The sequence below is a fragment of the Trachemys scripta genome, chromosome 1, assembly GCF_013100865.1.
Source record: "Trachemys scripta elegans isolate TJP31775 chromosome 1, CAS_Tse_1.0, whole genome shotgun sequence".
NCBI classification, from domain to species: Eukaryota; Metazoa; Chordata; order Testudines; family Emydidae; genus Trachemys; species Trachemys scripta.
Genome location: NC_048298.1, coordinates 113539772 through 113561934, shown reverse-complemented (window position 1 = coordinate 113561934; position 22163 = coordinate 113539772). Strand labels below are relative to the sequence as shown.

General features: G+C 42.2%; 1 protein-coding gene across 13 annotated transcripts in view; it reads right to left on the bottom strand.

Annotated features, from left to right (window-relative positions):
* PLEKHA5 (pleckstrin homology domain containing A5) overlaps positions 1-22163 on the bottom strand; it is a 264911-nt gene that overhangs the window by 16681 nt on the left and 226067 nt on the right. For 9 of the 13 annotated variants that reach the window (XM_034782050.1, XM_034782059.1, XM_034782067.1 and 6 more), the window contains 6 exons: positions 16819-16920; positions 15044-15155; positions 14759-14805; positions 13639-13827; positions 12882-13002; positions 10088-10203 (listed from right to left, as the gene is read on the bottom strand). In XM_034782050.1, the coding sequence (XP_034637941.1) occupies positions 10088-10203; positions 12882-13002; positions 13639-13827; positions 14759-14805; positions 15044-15155; positions 16819-16920 (687 nt within the window). Of the gene's footprint in view, positions 1-4638; positions 9503-10087; positions 10204-12881; positions 13003-13638; positions 13828-14758; positions 14806-15043; positions 15156-16818; positions 16921-22163 lie in introns of those variants that run through there. The other 4 variants (XM_034782085.1, XM_034782111.1, XM_034782135.1 and 1 more) reach the window with 2 other exon arrangements.

Below are 22163 nucleotides of genomic sequence, written 5' to 3'. Positions count from 1 at the left end.
CCTGACCGCCCCCTCCAGAGGCCCCGTCCCTAATCACCCCCAGGACCCCACCCCTTACCCAACCCCCCTGCTCCCTATCCCCTGACTGTTCCGACCCCTATCTGGCAGCAGCGGGAAGCAGAGCACCGGTGAGTGCGGGGAGGTTGGGGAAAGGATGCCCCCCGCACTCACCTGCGGCAGGAAGCGGAGCGACGAGGCCCCAGCCCACTCTGCTTTCCTTGCCCCGGCCCCAGCCGTGTAGCTGGGTGTGTGTGTGTGTGTGTGTGTGTGTGTGTGTGTGTGTGTGTGTGTGTGTGTGTGTGAGAGAGAGAGAGAGAGAGAGAGAGAGAGAGAAAGGTCACGCACTCACCTGCGGTGGGAAGCGAAGCGCCGCGGCTGGGAGCTGGCGGAGTGGAGCGGGCTGGGGCCGGGCTGCTCCGCTTCCCACTGCCGATGAGTGCGGGGAGGTTGGGGAAAGGACGCCCTCCACACTCACCGGCAGCGGGAAGAGGAGCAATGCGGCCCCAGCCCGCTCTGCTTTCCTTGCCCCTGCCCCATCACTGGGGGAGTGGGGGGTGGTTGGGGAAAGGTCCCGCACTCACCTGCGGCAGGAAACAGAGCACCACAGCTAGGAGCTGGTTTTGTGGAGTGGGCTGGGGCCGGGCTGCTCCGCTTCCACCGCTGCCGGTGAGCGTGGGGGGGTGGAGGGAGGATCCCTTCCCCCAAGCCCCCTCCCCAAGCAACACAGCTGGGGCCGGGGCAAAGGAAGCAGAGTGGGCTGCTCCCGGCCCCCCACTAATCCCCCAGGCCACTCAGACTGCGGGGCCCCCAAAATTGCCCCCCCCCCAAGCTCCTGCCTCCTAGACCCTGGGGGGGGAGCCCCTGACTGCCCCCCGAGACCCTCTGCCCCTTATCCAACCCCTCAGCCCCGGACCGGCAACCTTAACATGCTGCTCAGAGCAGCGTGTCAGAACTTTGCCACGCTGTATGCGAACCAGGTCACGTTATATCGGGGTAGAGGTGTATATGAAAACATTACCTGAAACAATAAATTAAGAGGACAGCATAAAATGTCAGTGACAGCACAATTTTGAAGAGATTTTGAAAACTGTATAGAGTAATGAACAAATGCATAAGAATTCAAATCAATATTTTAATAATGGGGGATACAGAGATAGACATGGAAATATTGTAACTTGGATCCTCAACCCTGGATCCAGGTGGGTAGACCTAGGAGCCCATGCAGAGTCGGATGTGGGTTTGGGGGCCGTAAAGTCTTGGATTCTTTAAAAAGTAGTCAATTAAAAAAAACCTCATTACTAACTATTAGATTACAATGCAGAGTAATCTAAATGGAGGGTCTTGCTTTATGGAGTTTACCATCACTAGTGACCAGGCTGATCCCAAATCTTGCCATCTTTATGGTAGATGGCTACCTGGCTTTCTGTTTGCAAACTCTCTCCTAAGTTGCAGAATGACCAGAGAGATGTGTACTGGGAAGCAAATGCATTGGTGTTTTCCTTTTCTGGGCCTTGTTCCTCTTTATTAAGGGCTGTGATTTACTTCTGAATTCAAGAAATGGCACCTTGATCTTACAGTGACAGCTGCCTTAAAATGCATATATTTATAGTTACTTCTGATGGTTTTTGTAAATTATACTCTATTGTATTTGGAAAGAAAACTTAGCTGTGCAGTCACCTTTAACTGAAAATAATTTTGTGGGTTTCAAATAATTTCTTGAAGAGTTTTTTCCTGATGATCAAATACAGAAAGTCTAAATGTTACCCGAACTCCATTTTCTTTAGCACTTTGCAAGTACTCATATAAATTACTCAAAGAACATCTTGTATAGAAGCAAGATTATTAGTACATATAAAATAAGATGTTCTGTTGTAAGTGACGTTACTAGCAATATAAAAGACCTGAGACTAGGTTATTTAGTGTCTAAGTCCACTAGCCCTCTCTGGAGAGCTATATTACAATCCTTATTAGTTCCAAATCCACATCATAAAATTGCCCCACAGCTTGACATAAATATAAGGCTTTATGCAGGAGTGGCCCACGACTTATATATGCATGGTGCAGCAAGTCAGGACTCTACTGCAGCGTCTTACACAGCACACCCTGGATTAGATGTGAATCCAGTTATTACTATTTTTCACTTTCCTGAGCACTGAATTTCCAGGAAAAATTTGCTAGAAAACCCACAAGGTTATGAGGTCGTTTATTACAAGACCTGAAAACACAGTTACTGTTTCTTGAGGGAGAGAATCCCTGCAAAATTATATGCTGTTACCAAATTCTATTTCTATTAGGAATGATTATCTTTTACATATCACACACCTCATGATGGACTACTGTGTCTTTTTGGTCCAGTCAAAGTGAGGATTACTCACCTTGTGCAGTCACAGGTTCTTTGAGATGGTTGTCCCTGTGGGTGCTCCACTTTAGGTGTTTATGCGCCCTGCGCTTATAATTGGAGATTTGTGGTAGCAGTGCCTAGTTGGGTTGTGCATGCAACGTTGCTATCTCACACCGCTCCAGGGGGTTACGTAGTACTGCGTGACCAACCATCCCTCGATTCCTTCTCTACCGCAGAGAATCTACATGAAACTCTGAAGTAGAGGGGAGGAGGAAGGGTAGTGAACACCCACAGGGACAACCATCTCAAAGAAGCTCAGTTACTGTACAACCCTCTCTTCTTCTTTGAGGATAGCCCTGTGGGGGCTCCACTTTTGTGAGTGTTGAGCATTGCCCCTCAGCGGAAGGGCTTCGGATTTGCGTTATTGATGGTGGATAAAACCGTGAGTCCAAATTGAGCATCCGATTATGATTGTTGCTCTATAGCATAATGCTTTGTGAATGTGTGGACTGATGCCCAAGCTGCTGCTCTGCAAATGTTGATAATGATAATTGTTGAGAAACGCTATGGGTGCTGAAAGTGCTCTGGTAGAGTGTGTGCAGATTCCCACTGGGGCTTGTAAATGAAGCATTTGATAACAAAGGTGGACGGATCCCAATATCCACTTGGATAGTCTCTGCTTTGAGATGGTTTCCCCTGTTGAACATTCTGTTACAGAGACAAATAGTCTCGATGATTTTCTAAATGTTTTTGTTCTTTCAATGTAGAACGCTAATGCTCTTTGAACGTCCAGTGTGTGGTTCCTCTTTTTCATCTGCATCTGGTTTTGGAAAAAACATAGGTAAGTAAATGGGTTGGTTCAAATGAAAGAGGGATGCAATCTTGGGTAGTAATTTGGGGTTTGGCCTTAAGGCAACACTGTCTTTAAAGAAAGTTGTGTATGGGGTGTGTGTGTGTGCGCGCGCATGCATTAGGGCATCTAGTTCCCTCACCCATCTGGCAGACATGATGGTGATGAGGAAAGCCACCTTCATAGATAGGTGGAGTAGCGAGCATGTGGCAAGCAGCTCAAATGATTTTCCCATAAATCTGCATAAGACGAGGTTGAGGTCACACATAGGAGGGGGTTCCTTATTTTGAGGTAGGTGTTCTCAATGCTCTTGAGGAAACGTTTAGTTGTTAGGTAGGCAAATATGCTGACCTCGTTCACCTTATCATAGAAAGCTGTGATAGCGGCCAAGTGTACCTTGACAGAGCTTATGAAGAACCCAGTGTTTTTAGTTCTAATATGTAATCCAGTACCCTTGTTAAGTGGGAGGATGTTGGTAAGATCTACTCATCTTGGCACTAAATGTTGAACCATTTCCACTTATGGACATGTGTCTTTCTTGTATTTGTTCTACAGCAATTCAGTAATATGTTTTTTACTTCCTCCAAACAGGCCATTTCAATTCCTCTCAGCCATGGAGTAGCCAGGCCCTGAGGTGGAGTATTGAGAGGCTGGGATGGTAGATGTGTCTCACATCTTGTGCAAGGAGGTGAGGTATTGGGGAAGGTTTCAAGGTTAGCGTACCACCATCTTTAGCAGGTATGGGAACCATGTCTGTCTGGCCATGTAGGTGCTATTAGGACGACTTTGGATTTGTCCCTCTTGATCTTGTGTATGACCCAGGTTAAGAGAGTGATTGGGGAATGCATACATTAACGGTGCATCCCATTTGAAGAGGAGAGTGTTGCCTAGGGAACAGGGTCCCAATACGGCTCTGGAGCAATATTGTGGGCACTTGGTGTTCTGTGCTTTTGCAAAGAGGTCTATGGTAGAGAATCCCCATAGTCTGAATATCATATGTAGAACTCCAGGGTCCATTTCCCACTCACGATTTTGTGAGAAATCTCTGCTTAGTGCATCTTCTGTTGTGTTTTGACATCCTGGAAGGTAGGATTCTGATGTGTCAATGTTGTGACTGATGCATCAGTTCCAGAGCAGTATCACCTCTGTGCACAGGGAGTGTGATTGTGCACCCCCCTTGGTGATTTATGTAAAACATGTACGGTACGATGTCTGTGCATCCTGATGGCTTTGGTTTTTTGTTTGTGATAGAAAGTGGTTGCATGTGTTGCGAATTGCTCTTAGTTCCAACAAATTTCTGTGCATTCTGGACTCTGATTGGGACCATTGACCTTGTAGTATGTTGTTGAGTAAATGCATTCCCCAGACTATTAGGAAGGCATCCGTGGTGACTGTCATTGTTGGAGTCCTTTGTAGAAATGGGACTCCTGTACAGACTTTCTTTGATTGTGTCCACCATCTTAAATGAGTCCTTTACCTTGTTTGGCATTGTGAGATGTCTGTGTAGGCTGTGTCTGTGAGGTGTGTACGCTGTTTAAGGCCAACCTGCAGGGATCTCATGTGAAGTCTGACGTGTTTGACGACAAATGACGTTGCTGACCTGTCCAAGTAGTTGTAAGCATGTTCTGGCAGATGTTTGTGGACTGTCCGTCACTGTCGAAATTAAGTTGACGAGTGTGATGAAGCGTTGCTGAGGTAGTGTTGCTGTCGTGGTTGAACAGTCAAGACAAGCTCCGATGAATTCCAGTTTCTGGACAGGAATCAATGTTGACTTTTAAAGCAGGTTTAATTGTAATCCTAAGTTTGTGAAAAGGATTATCGTATTCTGTGTGACACTTATTGCTTCATGTTATGTTGGTGCCCTTATGAGGCAGTCATCCAGATATGGAAATATCATGACTGTCTGCAGAGGTGCGCTGCCACCAGTGCTAAAACTTTGGAGAAAATCCTTGGGGCAGTTGACAAGCTGAAAGATAATACTTTGTATTGGAAACGTCGTTTTCCCAGGGTGAACCTTAGGAATCTTCTGTGTGATGGATGGATGGTAAAGTGAAAATATGCATCTTGCAGGTCGAGGGCTAAGAGCCAGTCCCCCTTCTCTAATGCTGGAATTATAGTTGTTAAGTGTCAGCACTTTGAAACATTGTGTTTTTATGAACTTGAGTTTTCTTAGATCCAGAATGGGTCTCCACCCGCCCATCTTTTTCTGGGTTAGAAAATAGTGAGAGTAAAAACCTTTCCCCCTGTGCTGCATTGGTAATGGTTCCACTGCATCTAGGTGTATGAGGTGGTTTATTTCCTGTTGTGGAAGGTACTTTCATGAGAGTGGTCACTGAAGAGGACCAGGGAAGGGGGGTGGGTAGGTGGGATGGAATAATCCTGTTGGATAATTTCTAAAAACCCATTTATTTGTAGTGATGGTGTTCCAGACTTGGTACTTGGTGACAGGTGATCTCAGAATGTTCGGGAGATAGTCTCAGTTTCCAGTGTTAGAGCATGTGGTTGTCTCATGTCCTTGACCACACCTTCAAAATTGCTGTCTCGAGGTAGATTGCTGGGATGTCGAAGGTTCGTTTTGGTTTTGTCGACATCTGATTTGTCTTTGTTTGCAGCGTTGGTCATATTGCCTGTGCAGTTGCATGTACGACGGCAAGCAGAATCTCTGGGTAGAATACCAGCCATTTCTTTTTATTTGCAGGTGTATAAATGCCCAGGGATTTTAATGTTGCCCTTCAGTCCTTAAGGGTATGGAGTGACTCGTCTGTTTTGGCAGTGAATAACTTTGGGCCTTAAAACGGCAGATCCTCGTCTGTTGACTGGATCTCCCTGGGGAACCCCGAGAGATGAAGCCATGATGCATGGCGCATTACCACAGATATTGTGATGGAGCATACGTCCATGTCTGTGGAGTCAAGAAAGGCCTGCAGCGCTGTCCTGACAATGAGATGACCTTTGGCGATATTAGTTTTAACTGTTCTTTTTTCTCTTCAATAAATTCTGAAATTTTCAAAAAAAATTTATGTATATTTGGACAGTAGGGCCTCGTAATTAGCTATGCGAAACTGCAGTGTTGCAAATGAATACACCTTGTGGCTGAAGAGATCTAACTTATTCCAATCTCTGTCATACGGGTTGTTTTAGCCATTTACTGCTTCCACTGCTAGTGAGTTTGGTATGGGGTGTTTAAATAAGAATTCAACTCCTTTAGATGGCACACGGTATTTCTTGACTGATCTTATGCATGATGGGGGTGCTGTTGCTGGTGTCTGCCAGATGGTTTTGGCAGGCTCCATAATAGCATCGTTGATCAGAAATGCTACCTTTGCCGAGGTAGATGTTTGAAGTATGTCTAGTAGTTTATGCTGTGATTCAGGTACCTCTTCTAGTGATATGCCCAAGGTCTATGCCACCTTTTGAAGAGTTCCTGGAATTGCTTGAAGTCATCCCCTGTGGTGGGGGCATTATACTTCCATCTGATGATGAAGAAGACAGGTTCACTCTTGGTAATGCTTCCTGGTCTGAGGTTTCCTCAGTCACCCCCTCTTGTGTTTTTGATGCTGCTGGGATAGGTGACCATGGTGCTCTTGATCTTGGTGGGCTATGATGTTGGGCCCTGTATACTGTCCACTGATCCCAACTGGGCCAGTTTGGTGGGAATGGCATGGCGTGTGTTTGTGCCCACAGGTGTCCATACCAGCGATGTGCCTCTGAGGATGAGTGGTACTCTGGTCGGTGGGTTGGTCCAAGTTTGGGTGAGGAGTGATGAGTTGTATGCATCACCCCTTCATCCTCGTCATCATCATCACTAGAGTGAGGGGGAGCTGACCTAGGTGGAGTGGTCAGCCAGCTTGGTACCAATCGAGATGGATACCATCGGTACCGAGTAGCGGAGATTCCAGTGTTGAGGAGACCAGAAGGTCTGTATGTTTCAGGAATTGGTGTGGTACCGTGAGCATCAGTATCAATGTTGGCATTGCTGGTGGTACGAGAGTGTGAGTAGTAGCTGCCAGTGCCAAGGATCTTGTGCTCTGCTGTGTAAGTACCGCAGGTGGTGTGGAGCGCCTTTTCAGCTCTGTGGGTACCGAGGTGGAGGGTTTCACTTTGCCCTGTGAGCCTCTGTTTGAGCTTGCCCACTTAGGGTCTTTGGCTCTCTGAAAACTTGTGGTACTGGACGGTCTTGGCTCAGTGCCATCGGTACCGAGGTAGTCTTGGAGGTAGGGGATCGCTTTTTCGTAGCTAATTCCAGTTGTGATGAAGTTTGAGCCTGCTTTTTAGTAACTTCTTAGGTAAAGTCTCTTTCTAGGGGCTGATGATGGCGACTGTCGGTCCAGAGGGGTCCTCGACTCAGAGTTTGAGGCCGGTATCAGAGATTTCTCCATCATAAGGAGCTTAAGTTGAAGATCCATAACTTTTCTTGTTCTGGCCATGAGATCACAGCAATGTGGACACTTTTGAGGAATGTGTGTCTTGCCAAGACAGCAGACACACTGTGCATGTCTATCAGAGATAGGGATTGACAGTCTGCAAGTCAGGCAGTGTTTGAATCTCGGCAATCCGGGCACGTGGAGAGGTTCTGTCCCAAATAAGAAGGGAGCAGTAACTCTAGGGAAGCCTAAACTTAATTTTCCTACTGAGGGGAATAAGGGAGACTTTTTTTTTTAAATAAAATAAGCATAAAGAGTAACAATGATAAACTAATTACTAAGTATACTATAAAATATATCTTATTTAAAGGTAAGTGAGGGCACTGCTAATCGCTCTGACTCAAGGCAAAAGGCAGTAGAGAAGGAACTGAGGGACAGTTGGTTGCACAGTACTATGTAACTGCCTGGAGCAGTGTGAGACGGTGATGACGCGTGCACAACCAAACTAGGCACTGCTACCACAAATCTCCGATTATAAGCACAGGGCGCATGAACACCTAAAGTGGAGCACCTACGGGGACATTCCTCGAAGAACCATCATACATTTGGCATCCATATGTTGTTTCCTCACACCTAATTTATTCCTAAAATATACCAACACCGTAGTTGCTAATCTGCTGTCAAATGAGCTAAAAAGTATCAGTAACTTTTGTCTATACTAGAAAAATTACCCATTGCTGACAACAGGTGTCAGCAACACATTAGCCTTTTTCTCCACAGCATCACATTGGGAACTCATGTTGAGCAGTGGACAAGCAACTCAGTCTGAGCTTCTAGAGCAACAATGTGGCAAAAAAGGACTAACGTGATCCTTGGACGTATACACCTAGAGGGATGGGGAGTAAGTAGGAGTAGGGTGGTGTTTTTACCTCTATACATAGCCTTGATGAGACTACTAGAATACTGCATACAGTTCTGATGTCCACATTTTAAAAAAAAGTTGAAAGACTGGAGGTGGTAAAGAAAAGAGCCACAAAAAATTATTCAAAAGCTGGGGGTGGGGAGGGGGAAATGCCTTACAGTGAGACATTTAGATCTCAATCTGTTTACCTTATCAAAAGGAAGATGGACAGATGACTTGATTACAATGTATATGTACTCACCGTGAGAAACTGAGCACTAAAGGGCTCTTTAATCCAGCAGAGAAAGACAAAACAAAAGCCACCCCTGGTAGCTGAACCCAGACAAATTCAAATTAGTAATTAGGCAAAAGTTTTCAACAGCGAGGGTGATTAAACATTGGAACAAACTACCAAGGGAACTGGCGTACTCTCCATCTCTTGAAGCCTTCAGATCAAGACAAGATATCTTTCTGGAAGATAAGCTTTAGCCAAACACAAGTTATTGGGCTCAGTACAGGGGTAGCTCAAATTTAATGGCCTGAGATATACAGTAGGTCAGATGAGATAATCTAATTATCCCGTCTGGCCTTAAACTCTATGAATGGGTACAGCAGGACACAATTTAACTGCAAGCATAGACCAAGACAAACTATGTTCAGCACCATTTCTGCAACTGCATTTAAAGGTTTTAAGCTGTTTTCAGAATGGTTCTGGACTTGGTTCACCTTGTTCTATGATTACAGTTAAACTGTATTAAGTAGTAATAGAAAATGTTCATACTACAGACAAGGTTGAAGACTAGAGTACGGTTGTCGTCGTGGACTCTGATTTCCCAAACATGCACAAAAAGTCTGGATACTGTCTTTTCAAAAGTGGTAGTAATCTCTTCTCTGAACTCACACTTGTTATTGTCTTGCTTCTGCCTCCATCCTCATTCCTAAAATCCTCTGTCAGTTTTCCCTTCTGTCTTCTCTATTCTCTGCTCCCTTTTCCTATCTTAGTCATTTTGTCTTCTTCCTTTATTCCACACTACCTGACATCTCATCTGAAAATCACAAGAGGTTCAGTACTATGCACTGTATTCTCAACTGTTCTGATCATTTCAGATGTCTCAAAAAAATTTATTTTCTCAACCCAAAAATAAACTATTTACCAACACAGGTTAATAATATGCTGTCCCTTTGCCCCACAACAAGAAAGGCACTTTGAAAACCCAAGCCTAAAAGGCAGGACTTTATGTACTTTTAATTCAGTATTGGGGATGACCCACTGGCAATAGATTCAAAACTAGTTTAGCAATAATACTGGCGACCACTAGAAAAATCAAAGAGCCTGATTTTAAGTCCTCAATTATTCAGTAGCTTTTATCACAAACATTTAGCACTTTACCAATTCAAATGTAATGAAGTCTATGGGGGTTCTGGCATAAGTGAATTTTAAAATGCTGTCATTCCTTACTTATGAACTGAATGCACTAAGGTAATACATTTTATTGTACTTTTTAAGCCAGTGGGATGTTTTAAAATAAATGAAAGATAAAGCTTTTAAAGTAACTAAAGATCCAGAAATTAAACTTGGAAAACAAATACACTGTTGTAAATCTCGATGCTTGCAAATTATTTTTAAATACCATTCTTAGATCTATCTTCTTGTTTTTCCTTAAAGTGACATAAGAGGCTATTGTTGACGATTCTGGAGTTGGTGATTTGGTTCTGGGAGGGACAACTCCAACAGGAAAATGTGAACCTATAAAGTAATAAAACAGCGTCTTAAGTGTTATGCAAAATGGCACATACAATACTGTATTGTTTTCCAATGAAAACATGTTAGGATGTGAAGTCATTAATTGATAGGCTACCACTCTTGTATTTACCATAAGTCATGATGCCTAACTAGTATATCTGCATTTTTTTTTATGTAAATAAACCAGTCAAACTGAAATCTAGTCAGTATTTAACCAGTATGTTAAATGTGACCAGCAAAGGATTTGTTTAAAAATTAGGCTTGCTTCTGTTTTGCTTCTTCATGATACATAAAGAAAACCCAAAAGATTTGTTTGGGCTTTCACAATTTTTTGTCCCTTTGCAAGTTTTTTTCCCTTGAAAATATCTGGAATGTCAGCTGTGGTCTTTGGTTTGGCTAGAAGAACTCTGGTAGATCTCAGCAGATTGCTACTGTCATAATTGGAGAGGTGGGTGGATGCATCTTTAACTAAAGCTTCCTTTATCCAAAATATTAATTAGTCATGGACATTTTTTCTTTTTTAAAACAAAATAGACTAGATAGGACCTGAACTTGTACTGCACAAGGAATGCTGAGCATCTGACCAACACAAACGCATTTCAATAAACCCTTCAGGCCTTCTTTAGTCATCAAAACAGTAAAAGAAAGGGCACAAGCCTATTTTTCTTCTCCTTTGCAGGTCACTGGTCTCCAATTTCTAGAGTTTTACAATCACAAATTCCTATTTTTAAAATGTTTTTTCTTTCCGGGAGGGCGAAGGACAAATGAAAGGAAAATAATTGACAGAGGGAAACATTAAAAATAACTAGTGCTGTAAAGTGCACAAAACAAACAAATAAAAAATGAAATAAAATGTTCCCTTCCAATCTCTTATTATTTTATTGCAGTAGCAACCACTACATGTGGCTATAGTCATCTTATGGCTGGTCTACATGTTAAGGCTATACACACTACTGTGACAGGATTTCTAAAACACACTAAGGTGTTGCACATTAATTAGTTCGTCAGACCCTGCTGATGTGCACTAAAGGTTCCCAGTGTGCTTTAACATAGTGCTGGGTTAAAGCGCACTGTAAACCTTTCGATCCCACAAGCAGGGTCTATATGGACCAATTAATGTATAACACCTTAGTGCACTATAGAAATCACACTTAGTGTGTGTTACACCATCATGTAGACAAGCCCTTAGATGTGGTTTGTTAAAATTGTAAAAATACAATTTTAGATGTGTGATTTTTAAGTTCAGCTCTGCTGAAATTGTTTGGGATACGAAGGTATGGAAAGGTTAACTGAAACAATACAAATACAAGTATAAGCAATATGTTGTTACTGCATGTAGACAATTAAGAAAAACTGACTGCTTATATTCTCCCTCATGCCAGTGGGATTTTTTGAGTAAAGAGAACTAGACTAAATTAAGTGCATTAGAAGACTAAGTGCTCATTGGGTGGAATAAACAGTAAGAGCTACAATAAAATTATCTCAATCTACTGGTAAGAAGAAGAATCTCCCATTCATTTGCCACACTGAGGTTGCAGCTATTTTTTTTTAAGTGCCATCTATATAAGATAGGCAGCTTATTATCTGCTTTTCTTAAGTGAGGCCTGTTTTCTCAGACAGACAAAATTATTTATGAGCGATAAGGTGAGTGAGGTAATCCACAGGGATTAAATGCATTTTCAACTCTTCAAAACTATACAACATAAAACTACAAGTTAACTAATGAAATCCCTTTAGACCACATTCAGCCAAGTCCCATAACACCAGCATCTCATGTGCATGCTGAGTCATCACATCAGAACAGAAGCCAAGTGACCTGACTGGCACTGAACATTGCAGGTACTAAAGGGGTGGAAAGAGGCTGATTTTAAGACATCATTCTTGAATGTTCTTTCAATTTGGCTAATGGGGGTGCAGCACATATTGTTAAAGTGAGGGGATTTTGACAACTGCCTTTTCCAAACACAACTTTTAAAAAGCTATTTTACATGTTTTAACAAGAAGTATTCGATTCCTTAAGTGAGTGTTCACGGTGAAGGAATCTACCAAGTAATTAATAGCTTTTATGGGGACTATATGAAGAAGAGAAACTGAGGCATTCAGCAACAGCACAGACCTTTATTATGAGTATATTCCAAGGGCAATAACATTAATTCTACTGTATCACAAGACAGAGGGCAATTCAACAATTACAAGATTAAAAAAAAACCAAAACACATTATTTCCTTGTCTTGAGAGAGACTGAGAATTCTGTGATGCTGCCTTTTTGGACATTCTAAAACATACTGTTGCGAGTTGGACTAAAAAAACACATAAGGGCAAGGACAGAAAATGGGTAATTGTTCAAGGGAGTGATGTGTGTGGGACATGAATGATATGATTTGACAGTGTCAATAAGGATTTCAGGGTTGTTGTTAAGTGTAATGTTTCATTTCTCTGTGGTTTGATTGACTGAAATCCTCTTGTTGTATAACTAAAGCATTTTATTGTGGGAGCTGTTTCATTTGCATCAAGCAATAGACACGCTATTTGTGAAATAAATATTATACACACACACACACAAATACACACACACACACACACACACACAAAATAACAGTTTCTACAAGGCACTTATAATATTCTGTACTCCTTGTGAAAGACTGAAAAACAGGCTGGAAATCAACATGCTTGGCACTAACCTTTAGTTGTAGAAGTTTCTGACTCTGAAACTAGTTCTGTCTTTTCTTCACCATTAGATTCATCAACTTCTGCCACTGTTGTTAACTCTGGCTCACTCTTATAAAGTCTATAATCTGGACCCTAGAAGATGATAATAGTAAAAGGTAACGAACACTGATTTATCATTTAAATGTTAGTATCTTAAGAATCAAACAATGTAATCTTGCGGCTGATTTTGCTCTCATTTAAATATGTTATTTTTGTAAGCCAATGCTCCATTGTTCAGGGGCTGGTGTAGCGATATTCATTTTGCAATTAACATGAAACAAACTGCCACCGACTTTCAAAAGTTATATAAACTGAGTCTGGCTGATGTGAAGGAGAAAGTTTACCGTTATTATACAACACTGACCCCAAGAAACAAAGACAGAACTAGTTTCACTAACTATAAAAGGCTTCAACAGATACATGATTGCCAGGACTGGGGTTTGTGTAGTATAACAAGAGTTCAGAAAAACCTGATTTTGAAAAAAAGTGATTAAAATGTATCGAATCACCGTGAGAGTCTTGTTTTGATGTTTGATTCTTAAAACACGTTTATAAGCATGGTATATCTGATGAAAAAATGTCAGATGCAAATGATGCAGCTAGAAATAAAACTAATTAGCCAAAAACAAATTACACAGCACAAAAGTAGCCAGATGTCAAAATAAAAGTGACTGTGCAGTGGATGGGGGGAAATGCTTGACGTACATTGTGGCAATTTTAGCCACTTACACAGTAAGATCCATTTCTCTGATATCCTTGAACTTGGTGAATCTTCTTTTCTTCCAGCAGATGTACTGGGCCCCTACTATAACAGAGCAAGGAGCTGCTATCACTGGGCAGAGAGGGGATTATGGGAGGATGCTCTGTAAAGTCATAGGACCGAGGGAGTGGAGGACGAGGTGGGACTACTTCCTCTTCCTAAAGATTGTAGAATAGTCACCTTATTTAGATATGCACACCTTTTACAATTATTTATAACTTTTACAAAGTATATTACTGTAGCTATACAAGCTTTGTGTTTTGGAATTAAAGGGACACTGTCATACTAAAAAGATATATTAACAAGCAACATTGTTTTACTAACACCATCTAGATTCAGAGATTGAAATACTTCTCTTTTAAATCTCATTTTCACCATTTACTTTCTGCATCTCACTCAGCTAGTTATGCTTTCATTTCTATCTGTTGTACTTTCTGCCTCTCATGCACGGACATGCTTCTCTTGTGACTAAGCATACTGATTTTGTTACCCCACCGTTTTAATTGAAATTCAATATTATTAAAAGATTTTGGTGCATATTAGATTTTCTATAACCTTTATAAACCAAGCTTAAATATTGGGTGTAACACAACGCTGACAGTGTCCCTTTAAAGCTATGATTTCTAGACATTATGGGCCTGATTTCCAGATGGGTTGAACACTTGGAGCTGCCATCGATTTAATCTGTTGTTGGGGTGCTCGGCACATCTGCGAACCAGGCTTTCTATATGAAGAGAGATGTAAAACAATATAATTGTTCTCTCCATGATGTGTGTGTGTGGGGAAAAAAATCAGGATTTACACTTTTGGGGTAGAGGCCTGGGAACAAAAAAGGGTGAGGAATGGGGACACAGAATCATGAATTGGTAAGAATATGAAGTCACAGAAGAAATGAAAAATTTAGAATTACTATATGGGACTTTAACCTTCAAAAGTAATCCAATAATTCAGTAACGGATCTGCCAATTTAAATATACTGAATACACATTTCTGATACCATTAGAAGAGTTCAGAAATAATTTTAGTCAGCCAATAATTTTTAATTCAGAAATTCATTGATGCTGAAATATAAAACTACTAAAATCATACCTCATTTTTACACTTAATAGCTGAAAAAGACTTTGATCCCATGGTACCTGTTTAAAAAAACATGAAAATCGGTTTACAATAAATAACTATTTATGAACTAGAACAAAAGCCTGGCGCCTCTGTATTGACCGAAAGGCTTAAACACTCTAATTTCAACTGGTAAATAATTTCAGTTACACTTGTTTCCAGCAACTATGATATCAAAGAGTTTTCAGTCAAGCAAAAAAGCAATTAAAGTTTATTTCCTAGAAGTACAATGTGGTTTAATAAAAGAGGCCCATTTACCTGCCTCTGTAGAACTTCTTTGTTGTTTATGTTTACTCAAACCTTCCATGACATCTTGAATTCTCCAAAGTTCCTTCTGAATCTGAGCACGCTGTATACCTGCTGACTCAGTCTGCCGGTAAAGAGACATGGGACAGCACGTATAATATGGTGGAAGAACAAACGATTTTACTGTCTGTAGACAGTACACAAATTTCTCTCCTTAGTGAAAGGAACCAGGATTTAGGAAGCAATCTGATAATGGACACTCCCCATCCACACTGATACAATGTTCATACTATCTGGAGGTTCGTGTATCCTCTCCAGGGTGGTTAGTGAAGTAGCCACCATCACAACAATTGACTTTCACACATTACAGCTGCTTGATTCAGCAGCTTTGCAAATCTCATCTTCCAAAATGAAAATTAAGCAATTTGACAGTAGAGCATTTCACTAGTGACACAGGAGGCCACAATGTCTCAATCTACAAAGGAGAATGGAAACAAGGGAATTCACCACTGTACACATTACCACAGCTCTGCTCTGTGGAATGATTCTTCATATGTTGAGCTGTTTGTATGTTTTGCATTGGCCAAAAGAGAATACCATCAGTACAGACTCGTAGGTGGATCCAATCAACATGAAAGCAGCATGACTGACAGTGTGGAATTGAGTTTGTCTCTGTCCTGAATGAACTATTCTACACTGATGAATAAACTATGGGCCAATGTGTGCCCCCATAACCATTCAAAATTTGTGCCAATGGGTCTGCTGTGTACTTATTTCCCTACTCCTGCCACTCTATGCAATATCCCTTCCATGGTTGTGTGTGGAAAGCCAATCTGTAGCATGCATGGCTTGTGGCGCTCCTCTGCACAGGGTTCCCTACACTCCCTCTCCCCTCCCCCCCAACTTATTGCAGTGGTTCCCAAACTTGTTCCGCCGCTTCTGCAGGGAAAGCCCCGGTGGGCCGGACCGGTTTCTGTACCTGCCGCGTCCGCAGGTTCGGCTGATTGCGGCTCCCAGTGGCTGTGGTTTGCTGCTCCAGGCCAAGCAGCGAACCGCGGCCACTGGGAGCCGCGATTGGTCGAACCTGTGGACGCGGCAGGTACACAAACCGGCCCGGCCCGCCAGGGGCTTTCCCTGCAAAAAAGAGGCGGAACAAGTTTGGGAACCACTGACTTATTGTATTAGAAATTTAAGACTTGTCATCATGCTAGGTACCTACAGTGTCTTCCAGGAATACCAAGGTAGACATGCAGAGTACCAAAGTGTAAAACCTAATTAAGAGAAGAAGGAATTTTTATTCAGACTGTTCAACTATTTTTTGCTTGGCTTTGCTACCACTGATTTAACTCAGCTGCTTGATAGTCACTTAGGAAGAAGAATTTCTGTGTTACAAATTTAACACATCTGCTCCTCCAATTAAGACTTGAAACATTTCCATTTCTGTGGCTCCTTCAAGGGCATATTAAGAAAAAATAAGGAAGACTAGACATGATATGCCTCATATTTCCAAAGTAATAAAACAGGGCAAAAATGAAATCCATAATATTCCCCCCCCCCTTCTCCCCAGAAAAGCAAAAAAACCCAAACTACCATTTTGGCCATTACAGTAATACAAATAATAATAAAAAAATAATACCAAAAAAGCAGCAAAGGACAATCTCATTTTCCCCTCCTCTTCCTTTTATTGATCTTTCAGGAAGAATCAAAAAGGCATGAAATAAAGAGGTTGTTTATTTTAACTTTGTATTTTAAAACAGATTTAAAATCATATTACAATTCTTCTATACCTGAACTTCCCCAAGTCGGTCCAGCTGCTCCTGCATATGGTTCCTTGTAATTGTTACATCATATTCTAATTTGTCATACTCCCTCCATGCTCTTTCCAGTTCCTTAATTTAGAAGAAAAGTAGTATTGAGATCTCACGTTAGGTGTTGACAAGTTAAAAAGAGATATGTTAGCAGTTTAAAAAACTTGCACCATTTTTTTCTCAGCCCAGCAGATGCAAGTTCAGCAGTACCTCTCAAGAACAAATTAAGAAATTCATTTTGATCCTGTTTAAAAATAGTTTTTCACTTTCAATTGGTGTTTCATCTATTTTCTTCTGTGGGCAACAAGATAAAGAAGGGGAAAAAATTTGCTTGCACCTCAGAATTTCCTTCTTGGACCCTTTGTCTTAATTCCTCCCTCATACTCCAAACACGTCTGAAGACAAACAAGACTTTCACTTATCACCCACTGCAGCAGACTACATTTTGTCAATTTTCCCCCACAGGATGCATTGGTAGATTTTTTTATTATTATTTAACAGGACAAAAGTACGGTGTCTAATTCAGAATTAAGATTTTTAATAGTCTTTCCTCTGAGTTTTACAGATGCCTTCAGGCCAAGTCCAGAATCATGCCTTAGAGTGGATTATCTTTCTCACCCTTCTCTGAGGACATTGTTTGAAGAGGCTGCTGCTTCCACCTATGGCAGAATAACTCAAGCCCAGCTTGTCCTTCAATAGCAAGTAAAACCTGTGGAGTTGCCAATTGGGTCATCTAGACTGGCCAGGTAATGCTCATTCTGCATTTCTGAATCTCCGAATCATGGATGGATGGATGGGGACACAAAGCTCCTCCTTAGAATTTAAAGGGCAAGATTTTTGTTCTGGGATTTTGTCTGTCACTTCCTGTTCTTCTGGTTGCTCAAGCTGGAGTTCTGAAAAAAGTTTATTTAACATAACCTTGAAAGGTATCTGTCTTGAGTTTCTTTCTTCTCCATCCAATTGGGACAGATGCCCTTCCTCTGGAGACCATTAACTAAGTGACCAAGATTATTTTCTTCCTTTTAAGATTCTTTGCCTTGTCTCTCTTACAATCCTGGAATGGTGACAAGTTGGAGGGTGACGTGATTGTGCCTTTTTTGGGCTTTGAAAGTGCAAGGCTTGTGAGACAGACATTGTCCCATCAAAGAGAATCAGGATTAACTTTCCCTTCTTTAGGTTCCCCACCCTTCCATCTATCTTGTTGATGTTTAATGTAAGATATTGATGGACTCTGGGCAGGGGTCAGAGTTATAGCCAGGATGTCTCCTTTTTATGTTTATTTTCAGGGGTAAGACCAAGACTTCTGTTTATTTTGTCTTGATCCTTTTAAGAGTCTGTCCCAACTGATTTATATTTGGGGATCAGGCTGAGAGCCTTGGGCAGGGACAGGGAGCTACAGCAGGAATAGTATTTTCCACCTACAGAAATGGTCTGAGTGTGGAGGGGCCATGCCTTGTCCAGGGAAAGGAACATAACCTGTCTGCTTCCCCAGGCAAACAGCCACGGTATTATATTTGTTGGCACCCTAGCTAACTGGCTAGCTGACTGTAGGAGGGGAGGGGGTGATGGAGGAGAAGGAGGATGGGAGTGTCTCAATGATGCAACAGTGCTGTCACTCTTTGCAACAAGTCTGAGGCAGGGAGCACATTAGCAGCAGGACCACTGTGACCTGAGAAGCCACTTAAGAGAATCAAGAGCTGCAGGGGATAGAAGAAGCAGTAATGCTGTTCTCAGGTTCTGCTTTGCTAATGAGTAGAACAGCCACATTGCTTCCGCTGTTCCTTCCTGTTTTCAGTCCAGTTCCAGATCTGGTAACTGATCAATCAGCTCTGTGCGACACACTTCCAAACATAGTTGGAACTGGCAATCTTCCCCAGAGTTCCTGTGAAAAGTGGGCAGAAGGTGGCAGTGGCCAACTCTGCTTCATGGGTCTGGATTCTCCTAGGGAATATGTGTTTAACTAACATTAATCACTAAGTATAATTGGACCGTTGTACCTAGTTTTGTATCAGCTGTGTCATGGTGAACCCTGGGCAGTCCCACTTTGTCATTAATCCTAACCAGCTGACATAATATTAAATATAATAAATCTTTTCTAGACAAGAGTATTGAATACTATGTCTAAAAAATGTATTTCTCTTGAGTAAAGAAGCCCATTGAGAGAATAAAAGTTTCAAATGACACAGGATGAAGAAAGTGTTTAAATTTAGAAACAAGATGACTGTCACAAATGGAGGTCTGTAGCCTGCCTTTTGCACCATTCTGGAAGCAGAGAAAACTAACAAAGGTTTTCAATACGGGCAATCCTATTCCCTAGCCATGACATAATGTCTAGTCAGCCTCTGACCACAAGGACAGAGAAAAATCCACCATTAAAACAGTGGAAGATGAAGGGAACACAACATTTGCAGAGTGCAGAAATGTTCCATTTATTCAACTGTAGGCAGGGCTATTAATCAAAGCTTCTGAGCCTAGTGATGAGGCATCCATCTTGCTAAAATGTTATTTGAGACACCGCTACACTATAAATCACATTCCAACCTGTTTTAATAGTCATCTGTGATGGAGAAAAATATTTTAAAATGCGACTGTTTAAGTTTTTTTCACTGTTAAACATTAAAACAGGTTGGGAGCTAGTGTACAGTTTTATATACGAGGGTCCCTCTGACAGGGTGTATCTGGCCTTTGCAGTTCCCTACAGGAGGCCTTGTGGTCCTACTACACCCTGTTCCAGAAGCAGTGAAGGTGGGTCCTCCAGGCCTGCTTAGGGAGACCTTACCGAAGCAAGGCTGAGGTAAAAGAAGCTGCAGGGGCTTAGCAGGTCAGTTCTTGGCTGGGACCGGAAGAGCAAAGAAGGGTTCTCTCTCTGACTAAAAGCAGCCCAAAAAGTATCAGAGTTTATGGCGGTCTGAACTTACATGCAGACTGAAGAGGGAGAAGAACCTGAGGATGCTAGCCCTGAGATCGCCAGTAAGAAGAGGGCCGGGACTGGAGTAAGCAGTACGTGGCTACTGTGTGTAGAGTCCTGGGGTTGGAATCCAGAGTAGTGTGTGGGCCTGAACAAGGAGCTGAATTTTGAGTGCCCATAGCTAGGGATGAAAATCCTAGAGAGGGGAAATAGATTGCTTATTTGTTGGACTCCAATACGTTATTAGGGCGTTCATTTGGATTTTGAGACTCAATGAGTGCCAAGCCACTGAAGACTAACAAAGGTCTGCTGACAGCCTGCAAGGGGCACCAGAGGTGAGAAAAGGACTGTGGTACCATACCCAGCTGCTGGGAGGTGCTCAAGAGGTGAATGCCCCTTTACACTCCCACCCTGCTTCTGTTGCATGGCAACAAGTGGTGATTCTTATATAAACTCTGCTGGGCTATGCCAAGTGGATGAAGTTTCTTTTTACAACCTTTAGTATTCCACAGGTGCCATTCTGTGTATTTCACTTTTCAACTAAAGTTTTACTTAAATTCAATTCCTTGATACTATATCACACGCATATTACTGAAGTATTTCCTGACGTCAAAGAGTCAAATTCTGCATTCTGTGTGGCCCCACTGACTTCACTGGGATTGTATTAGGCACAAATCAGAGCATAAATCTAGTCCAATACTATTACCCATCCAAACTGATAACCAATTTTCCCCCAGCAAAAATCAAGTACTTGAACAAAATTATCCTTTTGAAACAGCTTACACTAGTGTGCGAAATAAGGGAGTCCACTTAACTTTACATCAGTAGAGGGTCTCCCTTCATAAATTACCAAAGCTCTGAAGAATAAATGAGAGCATTCCAATGTATGTTTCCACTGTGCACAGCAGCAACCAACAATTAGAAAAGTTTACTTATAGTAACTGTGGCTCTTCAAGATGTGGTGCAAACGTGTACTCCACTTAGGTGTGTGCGCACTCAGTGCGCTGGAGCCAGAGAATTTTGCCTAGCAGTACCCACAGAGGGGTGATGCTCCTGCCTTGTGACCGTAGCCTTTCCCCGGCTATATGAGGTAGTACCACCCCGACCCCATTCTGTCCTTTCACACTGAATATCATGAGACAAGACTCCAATGCAGAGAAGATGAAGAGGGGGTTGTGGAATACACTTCTGCATCACATTTTGAAGAACTACAGTTACAGTAACTACCTTTCTTCTTCAAGTAGATGCAGCAAATTATTCCACTTAGCTGACTCACTCACTCACTTAGCAGTACCCCCCCAGAAGGCAGGGCTGGAGTCTATCTAAACAAAAATGGCAGGGCCGCCCTACCAAAACTTGCATCCTGAAAGATGCGATGATGGCATAATGGTTTAATAAACATATGTACGGATGACCATGTAGCAGCCCTGCAAATGTCCAATATTGGGACATCACCGAGGAACGCTATTAATGTTGCTTGAGCTCTTGTAGAATGAACTTGCACTCGCGGAGGAGGCATAGCTGAAGCTAGATCATACAGTCTTGATATAGGAGGTTATTCATTTGGAGATCATCTGAAGAGATCGTCTGACACTTCATACGATCTGCATGTGACACAAACAGGCAAGGCAAAGCACGTAACTGTTTAATCCTGTCCAGAAAGAAGGCTAGCCATTGCCTGACATTTAACGTGTGGAGACACTGCTCCTCCAGAGATGAATGACTTAGGAAAGAACACAGGTAAATATACTGCCTGCTTCAAATGAAACTGTGAAAACACTTTAGATAAAAAGTTGGGGTGTGGTTGTAAAGTCACTCTGACCTTGGAGAGCTGTGTATAAGGAGGCTCTGCCATCAGAGACTGCACTCAGACTCTCCTTGGCGATGTTATCGTTACCAGGAATGCAGTTTACTGACACAAAACCAAAAAGGAACAAAATACCAGGGGTTCGAACAGAGGTCACATTAAAGCCACTAGGACAGTGTTACAGTTCCACGGAGGAACTGGCTCTCAGACCGGAAAAAGGAGATGAAGCCCTTTTAAGAATCTTGCTACCATGGCATTGGAGAAGACTGATCTTTTCTGAATGTGGGGAAATAAAAGGCTGATATCACCACCAGATGCACTTTCATTGAACTAAGTGCAAGTCCCAATCACTGAAGGTGCAGCAAGATACTCCAAGATGTCCTAGATAGAAGCCAGCATCAGTTGAATTCCATAGCCCAGTGACCACACTGAAAACTTCTTCCATTTAGATGAATAGCCCATTCTGGTAGATGGCTTTCTTCTGTTGAGGAGTACCTGTTTAACAGCTGCTGAACACCGCTCTTCCTCCTCGTTTAGCCATGCAGCAGCCATGTCATGAGATGCAGGGAACTGAGTGTAGGATAGAGGATGCAAACATCATTCTGAGTG